At 41.7% G+C, this 25,210-nt stretch overlaps 1 protein-coding gene across 5 annotated transcripts in view; it reads left to right on the forward strand.

Annotated features, from left to right (window-relative positions):
- LOC105807372 (cyclic AMP-responsive element-binding protein 5) overlaps nucleotides 1-25,210 on the forward strand; it is a 381,115-nt gene that overhangs the window by 275,923 nt on the left and 79,982 nt on the right. For all 5 annotated transcript variants that reach the window (XM_012640747.1, XM_012640749.1, XM_012640748.1 and 2 more), the window contains 2 exons: nucleotides 10,023-10,149; nucleotides 15,482-15,592. In XM_012640747.1, the coding sequence (XP_012496201.1) occupies nucleotides 10,023-10,149; nucleotides 15,482-15,592 (238 nt within the window). The remainder of the gene's footprint in view (nucleotides 1-10,022; nucleotides 10,150-15,481; nucleotides 15,593-25,210) is intronic.

Here is a 25,210-nt window from a genome sequence, read left to right on the forward strand (position 1 = left end):
CACATGCTGTGATACACAGAGCAGAGACCAGCCAGGCCTGAAGAAATCAGAGCATGCTTCCCTGAGGTATTGGATACACCAGGATTCACAGTAATGGGAGAGACACCCAGATCCCTTGGAGAGGCTGGGTGTTTCCGGGTCTTTTCCCCCAGCACTTCCCCCCCAAATTTAGAAGAATATAGCTTTACTTTGTATTTTAAAATGCTACTAATAATAATTTTATTTTCTATAGCAGATTAATCATCTCTCATCTTCCAAGGACCAAGCACACTCAAAATATTCTCCCAAGTCGTCCTCACCCCATACCCGTGATGTGGGTATTATAGCCACGTTGTTTTTGCCAGCGAAAAAACAGAGAAGTTACTCGCACAGATCACACACTTTTGGCGGTGGCAGAGCAAGAGGCCGCCCAGAGCCTGCGCCTTGTCAGCCACACAAGGCTGCTTTATTCGATTTCCTGGGTAATGATGGAAGTCACTATTATCTCTATCATTTCTGTCAGCCACTCTGACTGGAATAAGTGAAAATAATAGACCTAATTTAGGACTCTGAGAGGTCTGCCAGTTCCTCCTCCTCCTCCTCCCACTCTTCCTCCTCCTCCCACTCTTCCTCCTCCTCCCTAGAAATCAGAGTCTATTTTTTAAGAGCCTAATAAGAGGAAATTCCAAAACCCCAGTTAACCCTTAATTGTTTTACACGATTTGTTCTCGGGAGATGTTCATTTCTAACTTAAATCCCATGTGCTGCTGATTTATTGTTATCATTCTGCTCCAGTTGGGTCTGAAAGTAACTCGTGACCATTCGCAGCATATAGTAATTTGGAACCTCGAAGATTATTATCACCTTCTCCCGGCCTTCTCCATTGTGTCTTCCAAGGGCTAAAAAGTCCTTATTCCCTTTAGTCTTCCCCTTAATTCTCCCCTTCTGGCCTTTTAGTATTTTGCTGTGCTTCTCTGGAACCTTCTCCAAGTTCTCTACACCTTTCCCCACGCCTCCTCCCCTCCATGACATTCAGCCCTGGCCTGACAAGGATCCCTTACACTCATCCTAGGTTGTGGCTGTTTGATAACAGGGATGAATCACTTCTCGGCCTTTTGGTGAAGATGGAGTGATTACAGCAGGGGCTGAGATAGAGTTTGTCCCTCTCCCTAAGGATGTAACCTATAGTGAGGAGTTTGCTAAGCCTTGCGGGGCAATGCCTTTTTCCTTGTCTGTGTTTCCTTGGAGAACAAGAGATCTCTCAGCACTGCTCTTACTTTATCATTAAGAACAGAACTCGAGAAATCAGGATTTTAGCCGCCTGAGGTTGCATAGCCCGAGCATGTAGTCACAGCTGCTGAAAGCCACTCCCTCTGGACCACTGACACATCCCTCCCCTGCCAGTGTATCTGTGGAGCTAATAAATTCTAGCGCCGCCTTTTAAAGAGCTGAAATAATCCCAGCAAGTGGCTGGGTGGAGGAGCTCATAAATTTGGTCTCCCAGGAGAGATATTTGAAAATTGCCCAAGAGACCCTGACTCTAGATTCAAGAAGAGGTGAGATAAAAGCATTAGCGAGGGCAACAGCGTGAGGAGCCTTGCAAAAGGCACAGATTGAGCAAGGGCTGCCTGGGCGATCCGATAGATTTTTTTCAAGAGTTCTGTTTTTGCTGAAGTCTCTTTGCGGCTGGAGCTGTCGTCGTTCAGCTGTGAGATTCAGTTGTCTTTTTGGAATGTAGGTACCGGAGGATGGTGCTAGGTAGGATTCCACCACAAATGATTCGTTAAAAGGTGATAACTGACAAGCTTAATGAAAGACCAGGAGAAACCCAAGCAGAATTGCTGACTTAGAGCTTGGGGTGGGGGTGGGGCTCCCCACGCGGCTGTCAGCTCAGGGAGCTCTCTGCCTCTACAGAATACCCAGGCAAGGGCCTTAGTGAATGTTTTCATGAATTATTCATTTATGGTGAATGAATGCAAGCAGCAGTCGCATGTAAATGACAAGGCTTGTAATCAGAGGGCTACTTATTTGTCCTTATGAGGCAGGAGGAAGCTTATTAACAACTCACAACAGGAAGAAATTTTACTTAGGGATATGTCTCTATAATGATATTTTTTCCCCAGCCAGTCAGATGTACAGCATTTATTTGAGCTGCATTCAAAACCATCTTTTCTTTTATCTTTTGATCTGCATTTACTTGCCATTTCTAAATGTAACTTTATGAATAATTGATATAACTGAGAAGTTATTGGCTGATTGAAAAGCCATCTCTTCATGTCTGTAAGTCTGACCCATGGCTAAAGCCAAATTGTTCAAGCATTTAGGGTCTTTTATAAAAGATCTTTATAAAGAGACTTTAGCTCTTTACAAGGAAAAAAAATTACCAGATTTTGAAAACAGATTTTTTTTTTTTCTGAGACTAGTACATCAGAAACCAATTCAACTATGTTTTTGGTTAACAAATGAATCAGGCTGACTGTATGACTAATTCAAATTAATGGTGCAGAAATCGGTCATTAAAGAAGCCAAAAAATTAAAGGTTGATTTAATGGTCTTAACAGAATGATCATAAATTCGGATCTCCCCTCGCATTACTGCTGTCTCTGTTTAAAACACTTGAAAGCACTAGTAAACATCCCCTCCGCCCAAGTAGATGCAGCATATCTGCTATAAAACCGGGCAAAGCCTCCAGCAGGATGTAGATCTGTTAGCCGTATTACGTTTTATTACTACTATTGGCTTTCTCGAAGCCAGGCTTTCATTTAAAGAAAAAGAAGTTATCGTTTCCAATACATCAGACACTATATCTAATAAAATAAAGGCATCAGCAGTACAAAATTGATACAAAAAAGAGGGCCAAATTTACCTTGTGTGGTAAATTTAATTTCTGACACCCCTGGCGATAATGATTCCAAAAGTGCCCTTGTCAATATCAATAAGTCTGTGCAAAGCAGAAATGAGATGTTTAGTTGACCATGGTGTGGGTGTAATTGGTATCTCCTAGCGCAGAGCTCTGAGCATTATAAAATGCAACTTTATTGCAGGGCAGACGTCCAATTTTTAAAACATTATATAGATTGGAGACAGATGAGTGTTCCTGAATTATTCTTGGCCTTTTCCTATGAAATGCCTAAAATATAATTTCAAATGGAAATTAATTTAATTGATGCAAAAACAAATGAGTCTAGAACTCATCTGAAAGCTTGAGTTTAATTTAAGGGGCACTGATAAAAAGTACACATTATCTTGGGGGTAACCATTTATGTCTTTCAAGAACAGAAAAGAGTTGTGTTAGGCTGTTAATGTAAATTGGAGTTTCACTTATGGCTTGTAAATCAATTAATTTCTTCTCATTAGTTAATGAAGGTAATCTATTAAACATGATTCTTGGAATGTCCATCGCTAGTCAAAGAGATCCTTGATATCTATGTTTTCATTAATTCAAGAAATATTCATTAAGCACCTATTAGGTACCGTGTACTCTCTAAAATTTCAGAATTATCTGCTACAGTAAACCAAGACAGACACAATCTCTGACTTACGAAGTTTATTGTCTAGTTGGGAGGAGAGACATTTAAAAATATTACTCAAAAATCACTAATGAATTGCTGGACTCTGCGGCAAGCACCTATATTCCCAGCTACTCTGGAGGCCGAGATGGGAGGAAGGCTCAGAAGTTCAAGGCCAACCTGGACAACATAAGGAGACCCCGTCTCTAAAAAAAACAAATCACTGATGAATTACAGGAAGCTGATATGGTAAACTCCAAGAGATTACAGAATGCATTTATTTTGTTTATCATTATAGCCTCACCTATTGAAAATTTGTAAATGAATTATTAATGTTGTACAAACGATCTAACTGGCCAAACCGGTTTTCTCTTCTAAAATGGGAGTGCAGACACATATTAGCTGTCTAATTGATCTTTGATGAGAGATTGATTCATTGAATAATTAGTGATAAATGTTACTAGGGAAAAGTGTAGGGTACACTCAAAGCCCTGTGCAAAAAGCCCCAATCTAGTGTGGTTGCCCAGAAAAGGTGGTGAGGAGTATCCCTGATGGGCTGTATCATTTGCTATCAGCACTAGCTTTTTAGAACAGAATGAAGGCTAGGGATGAGCCAGAGACAAATACAAAGGCAAAATTCTCTTTCCGGACACCCAAACATTTGTGTCACCAAAGAAAAGCAGGTGGGGAACAATTCTTGCAGGGAAAACCTGCCATCCCTTGAGCCTAAGAAAGCTTTGAAAGGGAGAATACACATTTTAATTAAATCTACTGGTATTTTCGCACCTTTTCTAGGGCTATTTCTACTTCTTTGTCTCATTTGTTAAAAGGGGAAATATTGTATTTGGCCACCTATCTTTAGGAGGTTGGCAGTAAGACTTCGTGCAGAGCATGAGCTCATTCACAAGAACGACACAAGTAATGTGATGTCTTTAAATATGGGCCAGATTGCTTTGCTATTTTCCCAATTATTGCTTCTGTTGGATTTCCATCATTGTTTTCAGGAAAAAGAAGATACTGAGGACTTATTTCTGGGAACTAGTTTGGTTCCATTTTGAGGAAATATTTTCAAGGGGCTTTTGTGAGAAATGATTTTGAAATTCTGTAAAGTTGTGGATGAGAGGAGTCCATATGCCCCTGTACAAGGGTTTGGGACTCTCAAGTTGATGGATTTTTAAAGAAATATCTTATGCATGCAGCGAGTGATGGATGTTTTGTATTTGTTAGATTTTGGTTCTTTAATTAAAACTAAAGATTGCTGTTTACGAGCAAGCCACAATTTCTTGACTGTAGTATGGTGATTAATCTGTTGTTTGATCACCATTTCAGAATAGTAATAATAACAAAGACAATAGCAACTAATTTTTATTAGCATATTCAACATATTTAACACTGCCATTTTACAGTTGAGGAAACTGAAGCACAGAGAAGCCAAGTAACTTGCCCAAGGTCACACAGCTAGGGAGTAGCAGAACTCAGATTCCAATGTAGGCAGTTCAGCTCCTGAGCCCATGTTCTTCATTACCCCATTGTACAATGTAACTATTACCCGTGGAAGAAACTAAGTATATTGTCTTTCCATTTCACATTCGACTTGATTACCCTGACAATTTGCTTTCTTTACAAAAATAGAAATTGTAAAATTTCACATCAGAGAAGAATGAGTAAATAAGCATTTTGCATTAGAAACTACTTTCTCTTAATATTTAAGAATTTATATTTCCCTCTTTAGCATTTCAATCTCCTCCTCCCGGACAAAAACTAGTTTGCCAAGATAGACCACAATGCTTCGTTTGAGAAGGTCAAAAGGAAGTACACGTTTCTTTCCATAAACAGATACAAGCATGGCGAGCAATGCTCTTTTCCTAATCTGTGTGAAAATATGTTGCGTTTAAGTCAGAAAGAAGTGCGGGCCCCATGGAATGTAGTCCTTAATCAACTTCTCTTACTTTTTAGGAACACCTTATATTTGGGGTTTAGTCATGTTTCAGATATAGTCTTGATGTTAAGAACTAACTCAATTTCATTGAATGTAGACACTGACCACCTACTGTGTACCAGGTGCTGGATTAAGTACTGCGGATGCTTCAGTGTGCAGTGAATGACACCCTTATCACGATGGAATTTATAGTCTGATTAAGAACATCTCCTTTTCGAGCCCTAGAATCTGAATTTTAGAGCTTCCAGGGCTTTTGAGATAGCCTGTAGTCCAATCTGTTCATTAGACAGATGATGCCTCAAAGTTAAGAAGGTCTTTGCCCCAGAGCCAGCAACTCTAACAGCGATGGCATCTGGATCTCCTGCTCCCTGAGGCTTTTTGGTTTTTTTTAATTCTATTCCCCATCAAGTCCTTATGTTAGTATTTTTTATCTTCTCCAGATTTCTTCGATGTTTATGGTCTGTTTTCAGTGCTAACATTGATCTTCCAATTTTTTCCCCCCCTTTGGCAAATGAACCCTCCATACAAACTCACATCTTCCAATTTTCTAATCTAAGTTTTTTCATCCTTGGCCTGATCACATACGTGGCAGATCTGTCTGTCCTGAGAGTTTAATGGATGATCCTGGGGTGGCACAGATCTTCTGAGGACCTGGGAGAGGACAGCAGTGTGCAGAGACCCTCCTCAAACCTTCCAAACCAAAGCACTGGCCAGAAGATAGGCTGGCCCAAGGGCAGGGAAGACCTGTAGACGCAGTTCAGGCTTTTCAGACACCCCTAGACTGGAAAACATCCTTTGGGGGGAAAAATGAGGACATGAAATTGCTTGCTGTGGTACCTGTCGTTCTGCTAAGGACAGTGAAAACAGTCTGTCTTCCTTGACATTTTAATTGAAAGAAAAGCTTACATAGATTTCAACCATAAGCAGTATGTTTATACAAGTGTATAAAGAGGAATAATCTGTCAAGCTGGAAAACTCTTAATGCTGCAGGACTCAGTGTAGTAATTGAACAATCCAACATGAGCTCACACATCTTACCTTGTTCCATGCCTCAATAATTTTTAGTAGAAATACTTTACCTAGAGGCATATGGTTATTAAAAAGGAGGCTTGGCTTGCTCAAAGTCTGGAATTATTAGCTCATGGCAACAAGCCTGCACTGGAGAAAGACTGTTGGGTCTTTGTTTTCACAACTTTACTGCAATTTGCCATCTTATTTTCAGAGTCTAACTGATGTGTTGTTTGGGAAATTTTGTTTTGTTTCCTTTTGGAGGAAGAAAACGTAATTTCACGTGGATGAGTGAATTCTCATGTTAGCAGTATTACAGTAATTTACTACTGCATAGAAAGTCCAGGGAACAGTGTGACTATCAAAGGAAATGAACTGCGAATTTATTTTAGCACAAAAAATCAATAATAACGTAGTTATGGGAGCCATCAAGGTGTTGCAGGTTGAGTATAAGCCCTGTTCCCTGTCATGACCCATGTGACCTTAGACAAATTTAACTGTTTCTGAATGCAGCATACTCCTGAGTAAAATGGGAATAATAGGACCTTCCTTCAAGTTACATAAAATCGGGGACGTGAATGTACTTTGAATGTATAAATAATAATAATTCTTATTTCAATATAAACAAAAGGAATTAGACAATACGATTTATTCCAGTACGACTCTTGCTTCAATGATACGAATATTCTGGACAAATGATTGTTTCTTAGGCCTAGCTATATCGATAATTACCTCGGTCTAGTCCTTTATATACCTAATGATGGGTAGATACAGTGATTTTACTTTTTACAGTTTTTGTAGTTTTAATAGTTCAAACAAGAAGCTAAAAAAACTCCATCAGTTTGGTCGGTGGAGTTTGGGGAAATAATTTGCAGAATCTGTGTAAAACAATAACCTCAAAATTATTCAGAATCCAAACATATATATATCTCAAATGATCATTTTTCCCTCCAAGTATACATTGCTAATTAGTCTGATTGGTATCATTAGGAAATTATTGTTATAATCCCAAGGAATTCAGTACCCTGAAAGGCTATCTTAGTGAGGGAATATTTGGTATTTTAAAATCTGATAGATCTATGCAAAGTGTAGAAATAACTTAGCTAATAAAAACATTGAATTACACAAAACATACCATTCCCAAACTATTCTATACAACTGGGAGTTTTCCATAGTTCTGAGAGAAATGAAAATTCATTTTAAATGTAAATATTTTTGCATCTCCATTCGCATCACCATTAAGTTGTTTAATTGATTTTTTTTTAAAAAAGAACACTTCAGTAAAAGCTGATAACCATGGATATTTTTAACATGTCAGGTTAAAAGAGATAGAATGTAAATGATGATGACATATTGCGCTTTGTCCGTGAGTATGATATTGCAAACCAACACAATAAAATGAAATGTTTTTAGTTGTCTTTTCCATAACAGGTTTTGTTTGTCCTTGTCTATACTCAAAGCATTCCCCCTGGTGACTCGGGAAACAGGCATATGGTAAAACACTGTATGTATGTTTGTACATCTATTGAGATTAGGTGATTACCTGTATGTAGGGGTGCTCTCAATGAATCTATCTTCCTCAGTATGAAACTAGGGGGTTCCGATTATTAATCTTGAATTTAGAGGAACTATTATTAAACTGACTCTGTATGCTTTGATATACAACTATTTTCTTTTCAATAAAGTTCCTAAACAATAAGACTGGAGGATACAGGCCAACATTGTCTGCTGGCTGAGCCATATCCTATACCTGTCTGACTAGAGTTAGCCATCTCTGAAAGAGACCTTAAGACCCAGTGAAGTCACAACCTGCCGTAGCATTTCGGAGCAATGGACATCAGCAGTCTCCTAGAACTGTAAAAGCTAAAGGGCTTTCCAAGGCCCCGCTAGTCCTTATGGTCAATCCGTACTCCTCCTGAGGTCCCAAGGGCACGTGCCAAGGAATACCCACAGTACTTCACTTGCTTATCTGAAAACACTCATTTCCTTGGTGCAAAGCGACTTACATTAGCCTATCTACGTATCTGCTCATACGCACATCCTATTACTAGAAGTGAGTGTCATTCGTGTGCATCCACATCACCTCTGTGGAAAGGCTTTCTATTCTTTTATATTTTCACATGTACACCTTCCCAAGCCGATCATAAATCTTCACTGATTTTATGACTAATCCTATGATGTGCGACTGTGGGGTTAGCTCTATTTCTCCAGAAGAGCTCTGGGGCAAAAGTTTAAAACTTCATCTTCTTTGGAATTCTAATAACCATGCAAAGGAAGAACATGGCATTCTTTCTTCGCATCAGTCCCCTACTTCTCCATAGGAGCCAAAGGGACTCCAAAGAAGTGGCTCCTTCTGCTACTCCGATGGGGATCTAGACAGGGCTGTCCTTCCCTGCAGGGAGGGAAGGTGTTGGCCCACACAGAGCATCTCTGTCTGCAACCTCTGCCCAGCACTTAGCACGAGGGAGTCAAACTCGTGCACGCTCTCTCTCTCTCTCTTTTTAAAGAAAATGCATTAATTCTGCAAGCACCAGTTTGCAGCATGACATGCAGTATAAGGTTGTTGTAACATGGAAGACTCATAGGTCCTGAGAGGTTTTTGTTTGTTTGTTCTGTTTTATTTGTTTGTTGTTAAGTCCCGAATTTAATGGCTTGACATTTATACAGCTCCCCAGAGCAAACGCATCAGGAGACTGAGAATTTAGCTGGGGAGGTCACTTGTTTGCCATTTTTAATAAACACAAATAATTCCCTTCTTCCCTCAGCCCCACATTCCCTGGCTCATTAAATCAATTTAAGGCCCTTAAAAATTTTTTTTCTGGCAAATTGAAGCAAAAGCTCAAACTCCGTACAGTACTCCCCCGAGGAGCGCTTACCCAAGTCCTACAGGTCAGGCCCAAATCAGTTTCTGTCAAACAGCCTAACACCTCAAGTTATTATGAAATGAGCGGTTGGTAATTGGAGGCCGTGCTCTGGACTTGCCCTGAGAAAGGCCAGCTGTGCTGCCGCCCCGAGATCCGGCTGCTTTGGTTTGTGTCCTGACTTTGGTTTTTTTCCACTCACAGTGGAGAGCTATGAAAAAAATCAAAACGGATTTCTGTCGGGAATTCATGAATGAAGTTTGCTCTGCAAATCCAGAGAGCGAAAGTGTACCCAGAGCAAAGCCAGGCAGGCTTCCAGGAAGAGGTGTTGGAGACTGTGGCTGAAATACATGTGCACAGCTCTCAGGCTCTGAGACACTCCAGAGGGCTGAGACTTCTGAGTAAACACAGGATTTCACCATGATGTCCCTTTCCTAGGATGCGGGGCTTGTAGGAGTTCTACTGGCTTGTTTCTGTTGAACATCAGTTAGATAACAGAGGTCAGGAAATGAAGTGGAATTTGATGTATTAACTAGGAAGCAGCAAAGGAAACCAGGCTGGTGTTTTATTTGTTATTATTTCCCTAATATCCTCAATTATGTGGCTCTCCCATCAGTGGATCCGATCTGCTGCACATGTGACAGTGTTGTCCTTGCGGTTCTGGACACTGGTGAAACAGACCCAGGGCATTAGGAATAATGTTTGTTTTCTTTTTCTTTGTCCCAGGCCTGTCCCAGGCTCTCTATCTTCTCTGCTACAGCTCCACAACAGACAGAGACAGCCCATGCCAGCCTCCATGCCCGGGACCCTGCCCAACCCCACCATGCCAGGATCTTCCGCTGTCTTGATGCCAGTAAGTGTTTCTGTGTGTCTCCCAGTAACCTGTCACTTGCATCGAAGTTTGCCACTCTTGAAAGAGGAAAGGAAAAGCTGAGAGCTAAGCTGAGAGGAGAGGAGGCGAGTGCTCCTGCATGGAGGGCGGAGCTGTGTGCCAGTTTGCTTTGAGGGCCCCGTCGCCCATCCCTAGGTGCCTTGCTGGCTTTCCTGCCCTTCAATGCTTTGCTATGAGACAGGGTCCCAATCTTCTTGCTGGTGACGAGTGAGCCTGTGACCCAGGAAATGGCATTTGTTCAGGGAGACAGTGTTTTATAACCACTGCAAAGTCTATAGCTTGAGCTATATATAGATTGTCCTTAAATTGCCAGCGAGTGGGCTAGCCAGGACTCAGAGCAATAATTACAACAATAGCAACGGTCATACATAACAGCTGCTAACATGTATTCATGTGTATCATGTTCTATCAATCATGCTAGCAGCACTGACTGAGTGCTTTCCACCTGCTGGTCACTTTCCAACTGCTCTGTCAACACGTGAAACAACCCTACGAGGTAGGTTTACTATTACCCCTGTTTTTGGAATGAGGAAACTAAGGCAAGTCACTCGCTAGGCTGAGAAGCAAAGCAGCTGAGTTTTGATCCCAGGAATTCTGGCTCCAGAGTTCACTCTCTCAACCACGACATTACATTACGTCTTCTCCTTTTACTCTCACAACAAACCTGTGAGGTAGGCACTGGTATTATACCCATTTTACAGATGGGGAAACTGAGGCACAGAGGTGGAGTAACTTAACTAAGATTACAGAGCTAGTAGGTGATGGAGTCAGGATTTAAATCCAAAAGTCTGACTCCTGAGTCTCCGCTTATAATCATTATATAATGATAAACAGTAAAAAACAGTAGATAAACATAGAAGGGAGGTACAGACTATTTCAGAGGAAACCTTTCTCACCCTCCACGGGATCTTCTCCCTGCAGTCTTCTCCGTCCTCCTTGGCATTGTGCTTTGGTAAAGATGACTGGGGTTCTCATTCACAGGGCCACAGGAGTTCTCAAAAGCCCTCGAGACAATGTGACAATTCAATTAAAATCCTCCCACAACAATATCAACAGTGTCTTGCAGAGCATTTTAGCATTTTAAGGAGCTGTGTATATTGTTATTTCGTTTTATCCTCACAGCAATCCTGCAGGGATATGGTAGCAGTAATTACTGATATATCCATTTTACGGATGAAAGGCTAAAGAATAAGAAGTCGAAGGGAGTTGTCTCATGTCGCACAGCTTATGAGTGAAGAGTTGGGGCTGGAACCCACATCTCAGTTCACACCGAGCAGCTCATCAGTAGCTCGCCCTGGGTTGAGCAATTTGCTCCTTTGTCTAAGTGTAGGCAGGGGAATGGAGAAGCACTTGGCGGACTCAGTTTAGAGAAGCAGACCTGTTTCCAAGTTAGAAACTGACTTTGCAACATTAGGCCAGAGGACAGGTTGAGCCAATCGACTTTACCTGCCTCCCTCTCCTAAGAGCCTTTTAGATGAAGGAAAAACAGCACCATCAGTGCAATTATCCCAGGTTTTATTCAACCCAACTAATTGCATGAAGACTTCCACCACAGCTGTCTTCGTTTAGGCTTTAAATTCCTCTTGTCCAAAATCAGTTTCCTTTTAGAACTTCTATGCATTGTCCAGAAAAATACCACTGTTGAGACCCTTTTTCCCATTTGGCTAAACTGTGTACCATTTCCAGGGACAAAAATGAGACACTTTGGCTGACAGCATCATCTCGTCGTACAACTTGACCTCCTGTCAATGCCTCAGAGTAGAAGCCAGGGTTCAAGTTCATGGTCCAGCACTGCCCCCACGGGAGCTGCCTAACCTATGTCAGTGCTGTGTACGGCTGCCACAAGAGTAGGTGTCAGTCTGGAGCAGTGGCTCTCAACTGGGGGTGATTTTGTCCCCCAGAGGATATTCGGCAATATCTGGAGACACTGTTGGTTGTGACAACTGGGATGGGGGGCAGATTCCAGCGTCTAGTGGCAAGAGGCCCGGGATGCTGCTATGCATCTTACAATGCACAGAACAGCCCCGCAACGAAGGGTTGTTTGGCCCATTATGTCAATACCGTGCCAATGTGTGCTGAGATTGAGAAGCCCTGGTCTTGAGTGACATGAATGCAATTAATAATGATTAATATAAGATCTCTAAAAAGTATATCCTAAAAGTTCCAGGCCGTGGAAACCTGGACCTTTTCTTCCTTATTATCAGTCACCACCTCCTGTGCTATAACTTTGGCATTTCAAGCCTGGTCACAGGGGAGCCTCTTCCCCTAGAGTTCCTACCCTGGGAGACCAAGATTCCCTGGGCATACAAGATAAGTCTGTGTTTGTAATGTATGCTGCCAGGCCACACATTTCACAAAGCCTCGTCTGAAACAAAACGATGTGTTGATTCATTCATCCATTCCAAACTTTTCTTGAGCACCTTCGATGTGTGATGTACGCTTCACCTAGGTGCTGGGGACACGGTGAAGAACATGGCAGGCACTGCCTTCAAGGAGGTCACTGGGTTGTGATGTCTTATCTTGAAAGGCAAATACTTTGATAATTCAGGAATATGAGCACCCATTTATAATTTAAAAAGTTCAGTGAACTACAGAAATTCTAGCTTCTGTTTTCCAGTGTGTGAAAAAGATGAAATCTCGGTTGTTTTACCTGCAATGCTAAATGTCCAGTATTCAGCCAGCCACTCCCAACTCATAAAGCTGTGCTCGTGGTGCAGACAGAGCCTTCCTAATGCAAAGCACCAAAGAGTTGTTTGGAAGAGGCTCTTGCTGACACTCTGTGTCTATAAGCCAACAGTCATTAAGATGAAAATGCAATTTTTTTTCTTTTTACAGATAGAGAAATCAGCCTGTTTAAAACCAGTATTTTGTGAGCCCCAAAAGTGGGAAGCATTGCTGACCCCAGATCCAGAAGCCATGAGCCGGCTACTCTCATCTCTTTGTATAACTAGTAGCGTAGAAGACTCTGGGCAATCATTTGTATTTCTGAAAGATCCTTCTTTGGAAAACTGAAAGCAAAAGCTCTTTGGGGCTTTGACTTCCCTTTCTGAGAGGGTCACCATTGGAATAAGGGGTCAATCACCTCTCCCACCCACCAGCCTCTGGAAGCAGGGATTATAAGGAATATGCATTTTTTAGGGCGATGAAACTCTTAAATTCTTCATGATTTAACAATTAGAGTACCTGAATGTACTTCATGACAATGAACTTAATGCACTTAATTTAAAAATGGTTAAAATGAGCTGGGCGTGGTGACATGCACCTGTAGTCCCAGCTATTCGGGAGGAGGATTAGGTCCAGTGGTTGGCAGCTGCAGTGCTCTGTAATCATGTCTGTGAACAGCCACTGCTTTCCAGCCTGGGCAACATAGTGAGACCCCCATCTTGGAAAAAAAAGAAAAAGTTAAAATGGTAAATTTTGTTTTATGTATATTTTACCACAATTTAAAAAATAATTTAAGAAAATGAGAGTGCCTAGGCTGTCCAAAGATGTAAGGGATACGTGGGAGTGAACATTTTATTTTACTGACTTGGGAAGGCCTCAAAAAGTTGTACTGAAGTACTCTGGAATGTACAGAAAATTGGCCTTCATTAGCTCCTCTGGAAACGTTTCACACATCTGCAGGCTACCAGATGACTGCTTAGCTAATTCAGGCTAAGGTGTGGCTGACGGTTCTTCACTGTCACAGGGAATATCCACCGCTCAGTCGGGAGAACGCCCGTAGCTAGTGCCTCTACTAACCCCTGCCCCTGGGGCGGACACAACAGGAATTGCAGTCATGGGGTATCAACAATGGAAGGGACCTTTAAGGGCCATTCAGTTCAACTGTCACTCTCAAGCTTCACTCCTGTTTGTGAGATTTCCGCCCTCCACTCTTTGGACACCTCCAGTGACAAGGAATGCCGTATTTTCCTAGACTACCTAGGCTAACTTTGAGCAGAAACCTGGTTCCCTAAAGTTTCCAACCATTGTTTTCATTTCCATCCTTTAATAAATGGAAACACATTTGCATTAAAGAATCTATTTCTCTCCCCCAAAGAAAGTCTAATTATTTTTTCTGTGTGATTTTAGTATTAAGTGTACTTGATTTAGTATCCTTCTTTGAAAAGCGTTAATTTTCCACTAAATGGAAAATATTATTAATCAGGCACACCCTTCCTGGACTAACGTAGAAATTTGGCTGTATTTACTTCTTAATGGGAATACCCTGGAGATGAAAATGTCAGAACTCGGTTCAGGTATTGGAATGATCTTCCTTCGAGACACGGTGGCAGGCCAGTGGAGGACGATGCGGGAGGACAGTGTGGGAGCCAGTCAGCAAGGCCTCGCCCTGCTATGAGGTGAGGCCTGGAACTCCAGCCGTGTAGAATCTTGACCAGGTTAACCGGGAAGAGATGTGCTGGGTGTTGGCTCAAATACACAGCTGGAGCATTCTGATTATGGTTATGAGCTAGAGCCCCAGGAAGGCCTGCCATATTTGAGAACATTGCTTTTCAAACTAATTTTGTTTGTTTTTTCTTATTACCCAAAGGAATCATGTGTATTGTATAAAATATATATAGAGAAAAAAAGCCATACATACCCTGAGTTAATCATTTGGCATATTATATATCCTTTTAGTATTTTTCTATGCATATATTAATATGCATATTTATAGCCATAAAAATGTGCATGATTAGTGGCAGTTGGAGTGTTTGCAAAAGTGGAAGTATTGGGTAATTTCGTTTGGAAATGATGTACTATGACAATGTAGTTCTCCTTGGCCTGAAACATCTTTTTTTTTTTTTTTTTTGAGACAGAATCTCACTCTGTCACCCCAACTACAGTGCAGTGGCATCATCATAGCTCACTGCAACCTCAAACTCTTGGGCTCAAGTGATCCTCCTGTCTCAAGCTCCTGAGTAGCTGGTACTGCAGGCACAGCCACCACGCCTGGCTAATTTTTTCTATTTTTATTAGAGATGGGTGTCTCGCTCTTGCTCAGGCTGGTCTCGAACTCCTGACCTCAAGTGATCCTCCTGCCTAGTCCTCCCAGAGTGCTGGGATTACAGGTGTGAGCCACCGTGCAGGACCCTGGAACATCTATAGAAGGCACAGCTTTGAATGACTTTTTGGTGTGCTTGAGTTCAAGGCCCAGGAGTACATTGTTTACCATACACCAAACCACAGACTTTCGAAATCAGGAGTTCTTCAAAGAAATGCTAAACAATCCATCGGAAAGAGAAGTGCAGCTTTGCTATGACTTAGACTGCCTTTCTCAGACTTCTAATTCTGTTGCTTTCCTTTCTCTTAGATGGAAAGACAAATGTCAGTGAACTCCAGCATCATGGGAATGCAAGGTCCAAATCTCAGTAACCCCTGTGCTTCTCCCCAAGTCCAGCCAATGCACTCAGAAGCCAAAATGGTAAATAACAGTTATAATCATCATTTCATTATTGCTTGACTTTTTCTTTTGACTTCTACTCTGACTCCAACATTTTGGTTAAGCCCAATGGAGGGCTCTGTCTTTGTTTTGGTGAATAGGTCTTTCTATAAAAAGGCAGTATAGAGATTGGCTCTCTCTTTGAGGATATTTGTTATAGACCCTCGGCGTCAGATAATCATGTAACAAGCATTGGATCAGCATGTGGTGTTAATAAAAGGAACATTTAGAAGTTTTAGGAGATCCGTAAGAGTTGGGGTAAGATATGCCCAAGTATGTGTGAATATTTGTTCATCATGTGAAACAACAAAAATAATCCAGAGCTTCTTTATCTTCAAGGTAGTTTCAGTGCTACTCTTCCTGTCCCCATAGCTGTTAAAACAGACATTTGATTCTTAAGTACACACTATTATGAAAATACTTTGTGTTTTTTGTTGTAGTTGTTAGATGTGATGTTGATTTGAAAGGATGAGAGATTTATTTTCTTGCAACCCTTACTGAAATGCACGACTTCAGGTGACAACCTTCAGTGACTTTTAACATATGATATTTGTGTGCAGTAAGGTCAGTCTTTCCAATCGCAGTGATAGATTTATGCATCTGTATTTTACTAAATGTTAGTAAAAGCAATGCATGCCCATCTTTACAATGTAAAGTTAACTTGCTGGTTATATTTAGTGGAGTTACTTGAAGTAGGTCACTCAGTTTTCATACAGTTAACTTCTGACACCACAATTAGTAAGGTATCAGATAACTGCAGAATATACTACAGCACATTTCTTAGCATCTGCTATTGGATAAGGATGGCTTTTGCTAGAAGTCGGAGATTCATCTGTTCTGCTGACTGGCAGCCTTAGAGACTGTGTCTGGTGGTTGGTATGAGGATGTTGTTGACAGTTCTGAAAGTTGGCCATCAGTTCCTGTGCAGGGGTGGAGTCAGACCCAGTGACTTCCTTTTCAATGTCAGCAAGAGTTTTTTTTGTTTTTTTGATGCCTGCTTTGGTCACTTTCTCTTGGAAACTTCACTCATTTGACTTGCAGTTTCTCGACCCAACGAATCAACTGAACTCCCAGTGTTGGCTACTTTGGGCAAATAAAATCTGTGGTCAAGAGAGTTCTCTTTGCTGTGCCACAATCCCTGTGATGTGCCAAATGGCACCGGCAGCTGCAGCAAAGCTCGTTAAATCTTTTTGGAATCGGCTAATATTTTTGCAGCTCAAGCTCTGTAGAGCCAAACCAAATACTTGCTGGCAGAATAAAGTTCAAACTGGCATCTGTTTTGGAGACCAAATAATGCCATTTACGTTTTTTTTTTTTAAAAAAAAAAAAGAAAGATTGAAAAAGGAAAAGAAAAAATGAACCGTGAAGGCACTTAAGAAAAAAACAAAATTAAGTTCCTCACGTATATGAATTAGTACTCGGGTTTGGATCTGAGATAGTCCCTCAGATGGATTACTTCTGAATCTTATTTGCTTGAGGGTCCGTACCCTTTCGAGAGATCTTTCAGATAAATGTTAGGTGGATTCTAAAACATCATTCCAAGTCAAATTTTTCTGCCAATTGATTTTCACTGGATTTTATGCCACCACTTGACTCAGAAGTGTCCTAAATCTTTTCTTGCTGGCAAAGAAGGAAAAAGGTAGTACAGGTTTGTAATCGTTTATATGCACGAAATAAATCATATGATATGGCAAATTAATTGTGAATAATGTTAGCTGGAAACAAAGGGAGTTGGTCTGAACTTATAAAAATCGTTTTACCCCCCAGAATGTTTGTTGAGTTAAATTTACTGAGCAGGCACATCCCTCTGCTGACTCATGTTCTAAGGGAATGACTATTTCCAGGCCTGTGGTGTCTGCACTAATGAACTCCATCACAGACTTGGGGCTCAGGGAATACAGCTATTCTCTCTGCCCCGAGCTCTCACCCCATCCCTGTTATTGCCAATACATTAATCCAAAGGGAAAAATGGTAGTAGTATTGGCCACTCATGTTTGGAAGAATAGCATTTAGCTTGGAAAAGTGTTAAGTAAGTGAATTCGAACAGGTCACTCAGCATCTCTGTTCTTATTCCACTTACTTTATTTACTGGAGAAACCAGTTCATGCTTCTACTAACCATACAGTATTTTCTAGCAGTTTTGGGCCGCTCAGATGAAAAGTTTTTATGAAATACAAAGTAGTGAAGGGGGAAAAAAAAACAAAAAACGCTTCCCTGATTTTAATGTCAGCCAGAGCCTCCCCAGGTTTCTCTGAACTGTGGGCTTTGTTGTTCTATGCCTAATTTTCTTCCTGTGTAAGACTGGAATGGATTCCAGATTTCGACTCAGACTCTTGTTTCACTGTTTTCAAGGACTTTTCCAAAGGTCACACACAGGCTATTGTGATGAATGCACTCTGCAGGGTGTGTTCTCAGAGCACACAAGTAACCAGAGAGCTACAAGGGAGGTGTTGCCCACACCAAAACACTGCAGACTTATTCTCCTGGGGACAGTGGTGTCAGGGTGTCCGTTTCAAACTCCCTGTTGACCACTGACAAAAGCCATCATCCTGAATCTCTGGTGAAACTTGGAGGTCTTGGAAGTGGACAAAAGCTTAAGACAGGATTGCTTTAAATGTGCAACATTGTTAGAAACTCTCTGCTAGTGATTGCCCATTAGAATGCATCTGTTTACTTGCCCCAGATGGGTAATCTTACTGTGGGAGAGAGCAAAATGGGTGTCCTTAACCAGCTCTGCAGTACATGAATCTGGAACATCCTAAATCAAGAAGCACATGTGCTAATCTTTTGATTTAATATATACTAGTATCAATGAACTGTAGCCACATCAGTCTAAGCTAGTTTTATCATAATCCTGACTGATTATAATTTAGTTTTCTGGATTCTTTTTTCTGAAGAATTAAGCCAACAGACATATGGTTTCACGATTATACAAGTGCACATGCACATATTGGATTTCGGCTGGGGGGGTCGGAGCAGACTCAGAGCCCTGAGAGCCTTCCATCTTTCTAACCACCCTAAATAACAGGCTCTTCCTTCCAGGTTCCTGAGATTGGTGTGTGTCTTGGACGAAAGTGGGGTCTGCTAGAAAGAAATTCACTGGCTACCTGGTGGACGTCGTTAACATTCGAAGGGGAAAGGGAGGAAAAGAGGTAGAAGGGCAGACTGAAATGGGAAAAGGGAGAAGGGAGGAGACAGGGCAGGGGAAGTGCAGACTGCACTGGGACACGTCGCCAGTCTCTGCAGCACGCGGTGACTCTGTAGTGATGTGGTCATGGTGTTCTCAGACTTATGTAGATTTGTGTTCATTTCTATTTGTGGGAATGAGACCAATTCTATCTAGCTTTGGAAGAAGTTTCTGTTTGGGTTTAGAAGCTAGATAAGTGGCTGGGGACTTGTCCATACCCCTGCCTAGTGTCTCAGTAAAGGTGCAGTGACTGCTACCATTCGGAAGTATTGAAATGAAGGATGGCATATAAATAACTATTCGGGCAGGGCTCTGGCCACTCTGCTCGGATTTCACCTTGTGTTTGGACAGGGTTAGTGGGGGCTAGGGAGTATTGATACTAGGAAGAAGGTATGTACTGCTGTGACCTGATTTTGTCCTCAGGACAGCACTGTGATAGAGGTATTGTCCCCATTTTATAGCTGAGGCAGCGAGAGGTTAAAAACTCACCCAGTGACATATCACTTAGCAAAGACTAAGGTTTTAGAGTCCAGTGACAAAGCTTTGTGATGACAACATTGATGCTTTCAATAAAAATATCATGTGGTTACCAGATGTCAGTAACCAGCAGATTAAATCAAATTGTTTTGAGCTAATTGATATTTACATGCAAATGGGAGACAAGGATGGCAAGGATAGTTTAGACCTCCAGATAACTTGGAAAAGAGGTGGAGTAATTGGTAGTATTCCCTCTTGGTTTAACCGGAGCTCTGTAGTCTCCCTGACTGGTCCAGCCTCACTGCCTCTTTATCCAAACATATTTTTGTCCTGACTTCTCTTATGTTACATGTGTGTCTCTCTTACTTGATTAATTGGAAGCTCCTTGAAGATAATCCATGCATCTCGTAAGCTCCTTGTACTGAGAGAGGCCCCATGAGTGAGAAGTGAATTTAATTGAGTTGAGTTGAATTGAAATGATGAGAAGGAACCGAACCCTGGTAATGGAGATGAGGGTGGGACGGAATGGGTGGGAGCAAAGGTGGGGCTGAGAAGGAGAGAATAAAACCTGACAAATCAGCCTGGAAAGAGTAGCTGACTATATGCGATTTTTTGGAAAGATACCTAGAAACAACATCCATCATATTTTTTCCTTGATAAAGAAAGCGGTATGTCTGTTCCTGAGAAAATAGAAGTTGGAATATCACTGCCCTCCTTGGAACTAAAAACAATCAATACTAAATGCTGTTTCTTCCATGGTGACAAAGTAGTCCTGCTGCATTTTGGTCATTGATTGCCAATGCCTTGTCTAGAGTTAGGTCTGCAGTTTATTGAATAGATACATAAATACATGCACTAAGGAATGAACGAATGAAAGAAGATCTTTTAGAAATGGATACTACTTAGCGAATACCTTGTCCAAATCCCTCTTCTCACAAGTGAGGACACCAAGGCCCACTAAAGACTTAGGGCGCTCAAGCCATCATTTCAGCACAAAGCTGGGCCCTCAACTTGGGCCTTCACATTTCGACTCAGAGTTGTACTTTTTCTGGAAGCTGTACTGATGAGTTCCTAACCGTGCTGCTGTTGCCTCACAGCTCCCTCCTCACAGACCGGCAGACAAGAGCTAGGGAGGTATAGTGAGCAATCCTTGGTTACATATCCACTTTGTTTTGAATGTCAGCCTGGGTGTGTTTGTGTTTGCCTTTCCCCTCCCTAATTATCGAGCTGGATAACTGTTTGCCTGTGGTGCCCCTTGGCCACCCACTGTCCAACAGATAAATCACAGAGAAGCCTGGCTCTGTGCGGAGTTGCCCGGAAGGTTCGTACAGGTGAAAAGACAGTCTCCAGGTAACATCTCTCTGGCTCTCTTGGGAAAGGCAGTTCTTCGATTTGCCTATTTGCTTTAATCATGCCCAGTTTCACTTCCTAAAAGCCCAGGAATAAAAAGCAGTGAATGAGTAGGCTGTCTGCTGCTCAGAAGCTCTGTGGCCAGCGAACGCTGTTGACTTTAAAGAAGTGCTCATTAACGTTTGAATCATGCCAGCAGCCCTGTGTCTCTGCAGCCAGTGATCAAAACACCATGATGGACTGAACTAAAGTGACCAACTTTTTCAGAATCCTCCTCCCTCACTGCTGTGAAAACCACTGTCCAATATGCAGATGAATAGAAATTGCGTAAGATTCCATGACAACAACAGAAACAATAACAATCTGCACTCTCACCGATGTGGATGACACATCTCATTTTAAAGGCAATTCTCCTTCTTAACATACAATGGTAGAAAATAGTAATTGTCACCATGAATTAAGCGCTTATGTGTATGGTAGGAGCGATGTTAAGCATCTTGCGATATATTCTCAATTAATCTTCGCAACGATCTGATGGAGTAGATAGATATTCTTAATCTTGTTTTACAAATGAATACACTGAGAGGTTGGGTACCTTGTGGAAGAACACACAGCTGGTAAAGTAAGATGTGGGATGTGAACCCAGGCGGTGGGCCCTTAACCATAGTGTTTTGCCTACAGGAAGAATGACCATCCTGAGTTTATATTAGTGAGCACTTTACAGATTGGAAAAGGCTTCCATATGCATTGTCTCGTTGTAGCATCATAGCAACCCTGTAGGGTCCACAGGAAAATATTGCTATCCTCATTTTATAGACCCAGAGAAGTTAAGTGACTTTTCCAGCACCACTCAGTGGCATAACTAGGCCCTGGGCCCAGGTCTTCTTTGATTTTTGTCCTGTTTCTACTGCATTATATGCTGTTGCTGGTGTTCCCCTGGTAACTTACTCTGAATAAAAGCAGGCCTTTATAAAAACAAAGCTCAGTGGCATAAAGTAAGATGAGACTCAAATTAATAGCTCAGGCCCAGCCACCTCTTGGCTTATACCTATTAAATTCTCTAGGCCTCCTCAACTAATGCTTTCTCTATATTTCTTTCTGGCCAAGACAAGTGCTGAATTTGAGTTAGCTATTACTAAGGCAACAACTTTGAGACTGGCACTTTGAGAGCTAATAGAAGCCCCAGCTCTTTTCTGTTGGCTGAAAGTGTGACCTCTCAAATGCCCTCACCACGTTGCCCATTTAAACTGTGGAAAGTTTAATTTAGGAATATATCATGTTATTTTTAATTAAATGTAAATGACTAGATTATGAGATCATTGATAAAACCAACCATTTATTTATATTTCTACGGAAAAGACTAAGTTCCTACAGAGCTTATAGTCCATGTGCTGATCAGAACCTTGACTACATGAGATTATACATTTCATTATATTTGTCTTAGAAACAACAATTTGTAGAGTATCGATTGTCTATGAATCACCAAATTCCAAAGCAGGAAAGGAATTCAGGGATTATTTTAGCAAAATCCTTTCCTTGGAGAAGTTCAAGTTAATAGCTTGTCTAAGATCACAAAGCTAACAGGTAGAAGAAGGAGAATTAGAACTCAGATTCCTGATTTTTAAGCATGTTGCCCTTCACTCTCCATGTGTTAGTCGGGATGTGACTGACAGGGAACTGTCTAGGGGGTATCTCTTCAAGCATTTTCTGCTGAGTTTGGTTATTGAGGCAAAGTATATGGGGGGAAAAGGGGTCAATTAGCTTTTCCTTTCTACGTCAACTGGGAATCGAAGCTGACCATCAGATTGCCCGAAGGAATGGGCCCAATTCTCTCTAATTCTTCCTGAGACTTGGTGGTCTTGACAGGAGACCTCCAAGCTATTCTTATGTGCCAGCCAGTGTATAAATATATGCCAAGTGTTTCATCCCTTGGCGCCTAGTACTAACTGCCTTGATTTTTTGCCTACCACCAACCAAAATTCCCATGTCCCATCGACTGTTTTCTTTGGGCCCACATAGATCTTACTAAGGCCTTCGGAACTCTGTATGGTGCTGGGTGTGGAGTGGTGACCGAGTCCCCTGCTCACATGCACAAAGGATTGAAATGCTTCCTTCCATTCTATCTCTCCTCTGGGCTCTACCCTCTCCTCCCTCACAACCAGCTCCTCGTACACACACTCAGACATTCTCCTAGGACTCAATGTCTTCCCAGTTTTCTTGCTTTCTCCTTTGACCAGTATCCTCCCTGTTTTGGTAACCATGGCAATAGGTGAAATACGATCCCAATATTTGCTCACTGCCTCTGTCATCCAGCCCAGCATGCGCATTGTTGGGTCTTGTTTTTATGTTTGTTTAATGTTCCCAAGCCTGAAGTGAGACACATCTGCCCAAGGAAACTGCACATGGTCTGGGGCAGAGCACCCCCCACGCCCCACCCCAGACGAAGTTTTCAAGCATGTCTTTCTTATGTATTTGTGTACGTGTGTGCACACGTGTATCCCTGCCTGCTTTGGAACATTGTGCAAATAAGTTCAGCTGCGTCGGAAAAGCCAGGAAAAAAAAAGGAAATTTAACAATCTTGTTACAGGGAAGTTTTGCTTTGCAGAGATATATTTTGGTCTTTTTCTTGGAACGTATGTAGCTTACACTTTCCAAGATTTTTGCCAACAGAGCTAATAACGAAAGTTTGCTTTGCACTTTGGGTTGATGACTGTGCCTTGATTTAGCTTTTTATGTGGGAAGCACAGAAGATCTGTGAGAAAATTCAGGGCTTGAGGGGCATAGAAGGTGGGGCATTCGGGTAGACAGAGGAAGCAAAGTTTTCCTAAAGGTTTAGGATTTTCTTAAAAAATAAAAGAGAGAATTCAATCTTCGAGTCTAAAAATAACAAAGGGTACATTTTCCCTGTTGATATCCTTCTAAAATTGTCTTTTTATCACCTGTTAGTTTGAAAACTAACACTGTCTAGCTGGATAGTGCTATATGATTGTTTTATTGCCTTAATATGAGTAAGAGGAATTGTTAGGTGCTCCGAATAGTTAAGTCCCAGACAATAAAGCCATGCATCAATTATTTTTGTTTTGAAACTGTATATGCTGTCGCCAGAATAGAAGAGGTGTTCACAGAGGATGGGACTTTCATCCAACCGTGGCCTTGCGTTCCACAGATTAAAGGTACAACCAGAGAGGCAAGTCAGTAGCCTTGACCTCAGTATACAGCCAGGATCTGCAGTGTAAGGAGCACGCCTGGAGAGAATTTCAGGGTTGGCAAAGTGTTTCACTTGTATCCTTTCCTGGAATATCCTTCTCCCTTTCAGCCCCTCACCCCTGCTCCTGCAACAGGAATGTGCCACACTTGTATTTCAGGCCTTACTCTGGTCCCAAGTCCCTTCCAGCCTGTCCTCCACTCATCTCTGCACACCATGATCACTCTCCAGAAGCCCCTCCCAGGAACCTAGCATTTTTCTGAGAGCTTCTTGCTCTCTCTGGCTGCCTATCCCATCTGATTTCCTTTACGTACATCCCCCTTTGCCTCTGCAAACTCCTCTCCTCCTTTTTGCAAGACTCAGTTCAGATGCACCTTCCTGTGAAGTCTTCTCATCTTCCCCGGCTGGACAGAAGCCACACCTTCTGCTGGGGTAGACTCTACTTGCACCTTGTTTGTCTCTTCCTCGTCGAGCTTCATTATGTTGTCATTGTTGTCATTGTCTGTGTACCTGCCTGCCTGCCAGCCTGGGAACTCCTTGCAAGAAGAGGCCAGTTTGATTCAGCTCCATCCATGTCCTCAGTTTGGCATCTCTCCAGTGAGTGCTGGGTGCCCACTAAATGTTTGTTGATAGACTGAAGGAAAAAGTCTGATAAACTAATTTAGATGGAGCTGTTACTGTGATTTAATATGTATCCCACGTTGTGGGCTGTTTGTTTTTTTTAAAGTTCTAGGGAGAAGATAGGACTTAAGTTAAATGATTTATTCACTAATGGTAGAATTTAAGGACCCATGATATGTGGGTGGGAGAGAGATGTTTGAGCAGGTGTAAATTCTTCCCACAAGTTCCCAGATCTCTGCATTGGTACCTGGGAGCTCTGCCAGCCACAGGCAAATGTAGCTCTGCAGAGAAGTGCTGCATGAGACCTGTGAGCCCTCTGGGCCTGTAGTGTGGCACCACCCGAAGGTGAAGTGGCCTTATATCAAATGCTTTGATACTTCAGTATTGACATCCCCTTGCTGCAGGCCCAAGACTTTAGTACTTAAAAAAAAAAAATACATAAGTTCATGGATTCCAATGCAGTTTTGGTTTCAATTTATAGCAGCAAACTTTTGGGAATATCTTAAAAGGAAAATTTTCTTTGTCTTTTTTCTCTGTTCATATATGTAATATATCAAAATTGGGTTCATACTAAATATACAGTTTATATCCTGCTTTTTAAAATTTTGTATTATACTGTGAACATTTTCTCCTACCATTGTCTTTTAAAAACATTTAAATAATTGTGAGACTTGGTGGTCTTGACAGGAGACCTCCAAGCTATTCTTATGTGCCAGCCAGTGTATAAATATATGCCAAGTGTTTCATCCCTTGGCGCCTA

The sequence above is a fragment of the Propithecus coquereli genome, unplaced genomic scaffold (assembly GCF_000956105.1).
Source record: "Propithecus coquereli isolate 6110/MARCELLA unplaced genomic scaffold, Pcoq_1.0 Scaffold156, whole genome shotgun sequence".
NCBI classification, from domain to species: domain Eukaryota; kingdom Metazoa; phylum Chordata; class Mammalia; order Primates; family Indriidae; genus Propithecus; species Propithecus coquereli.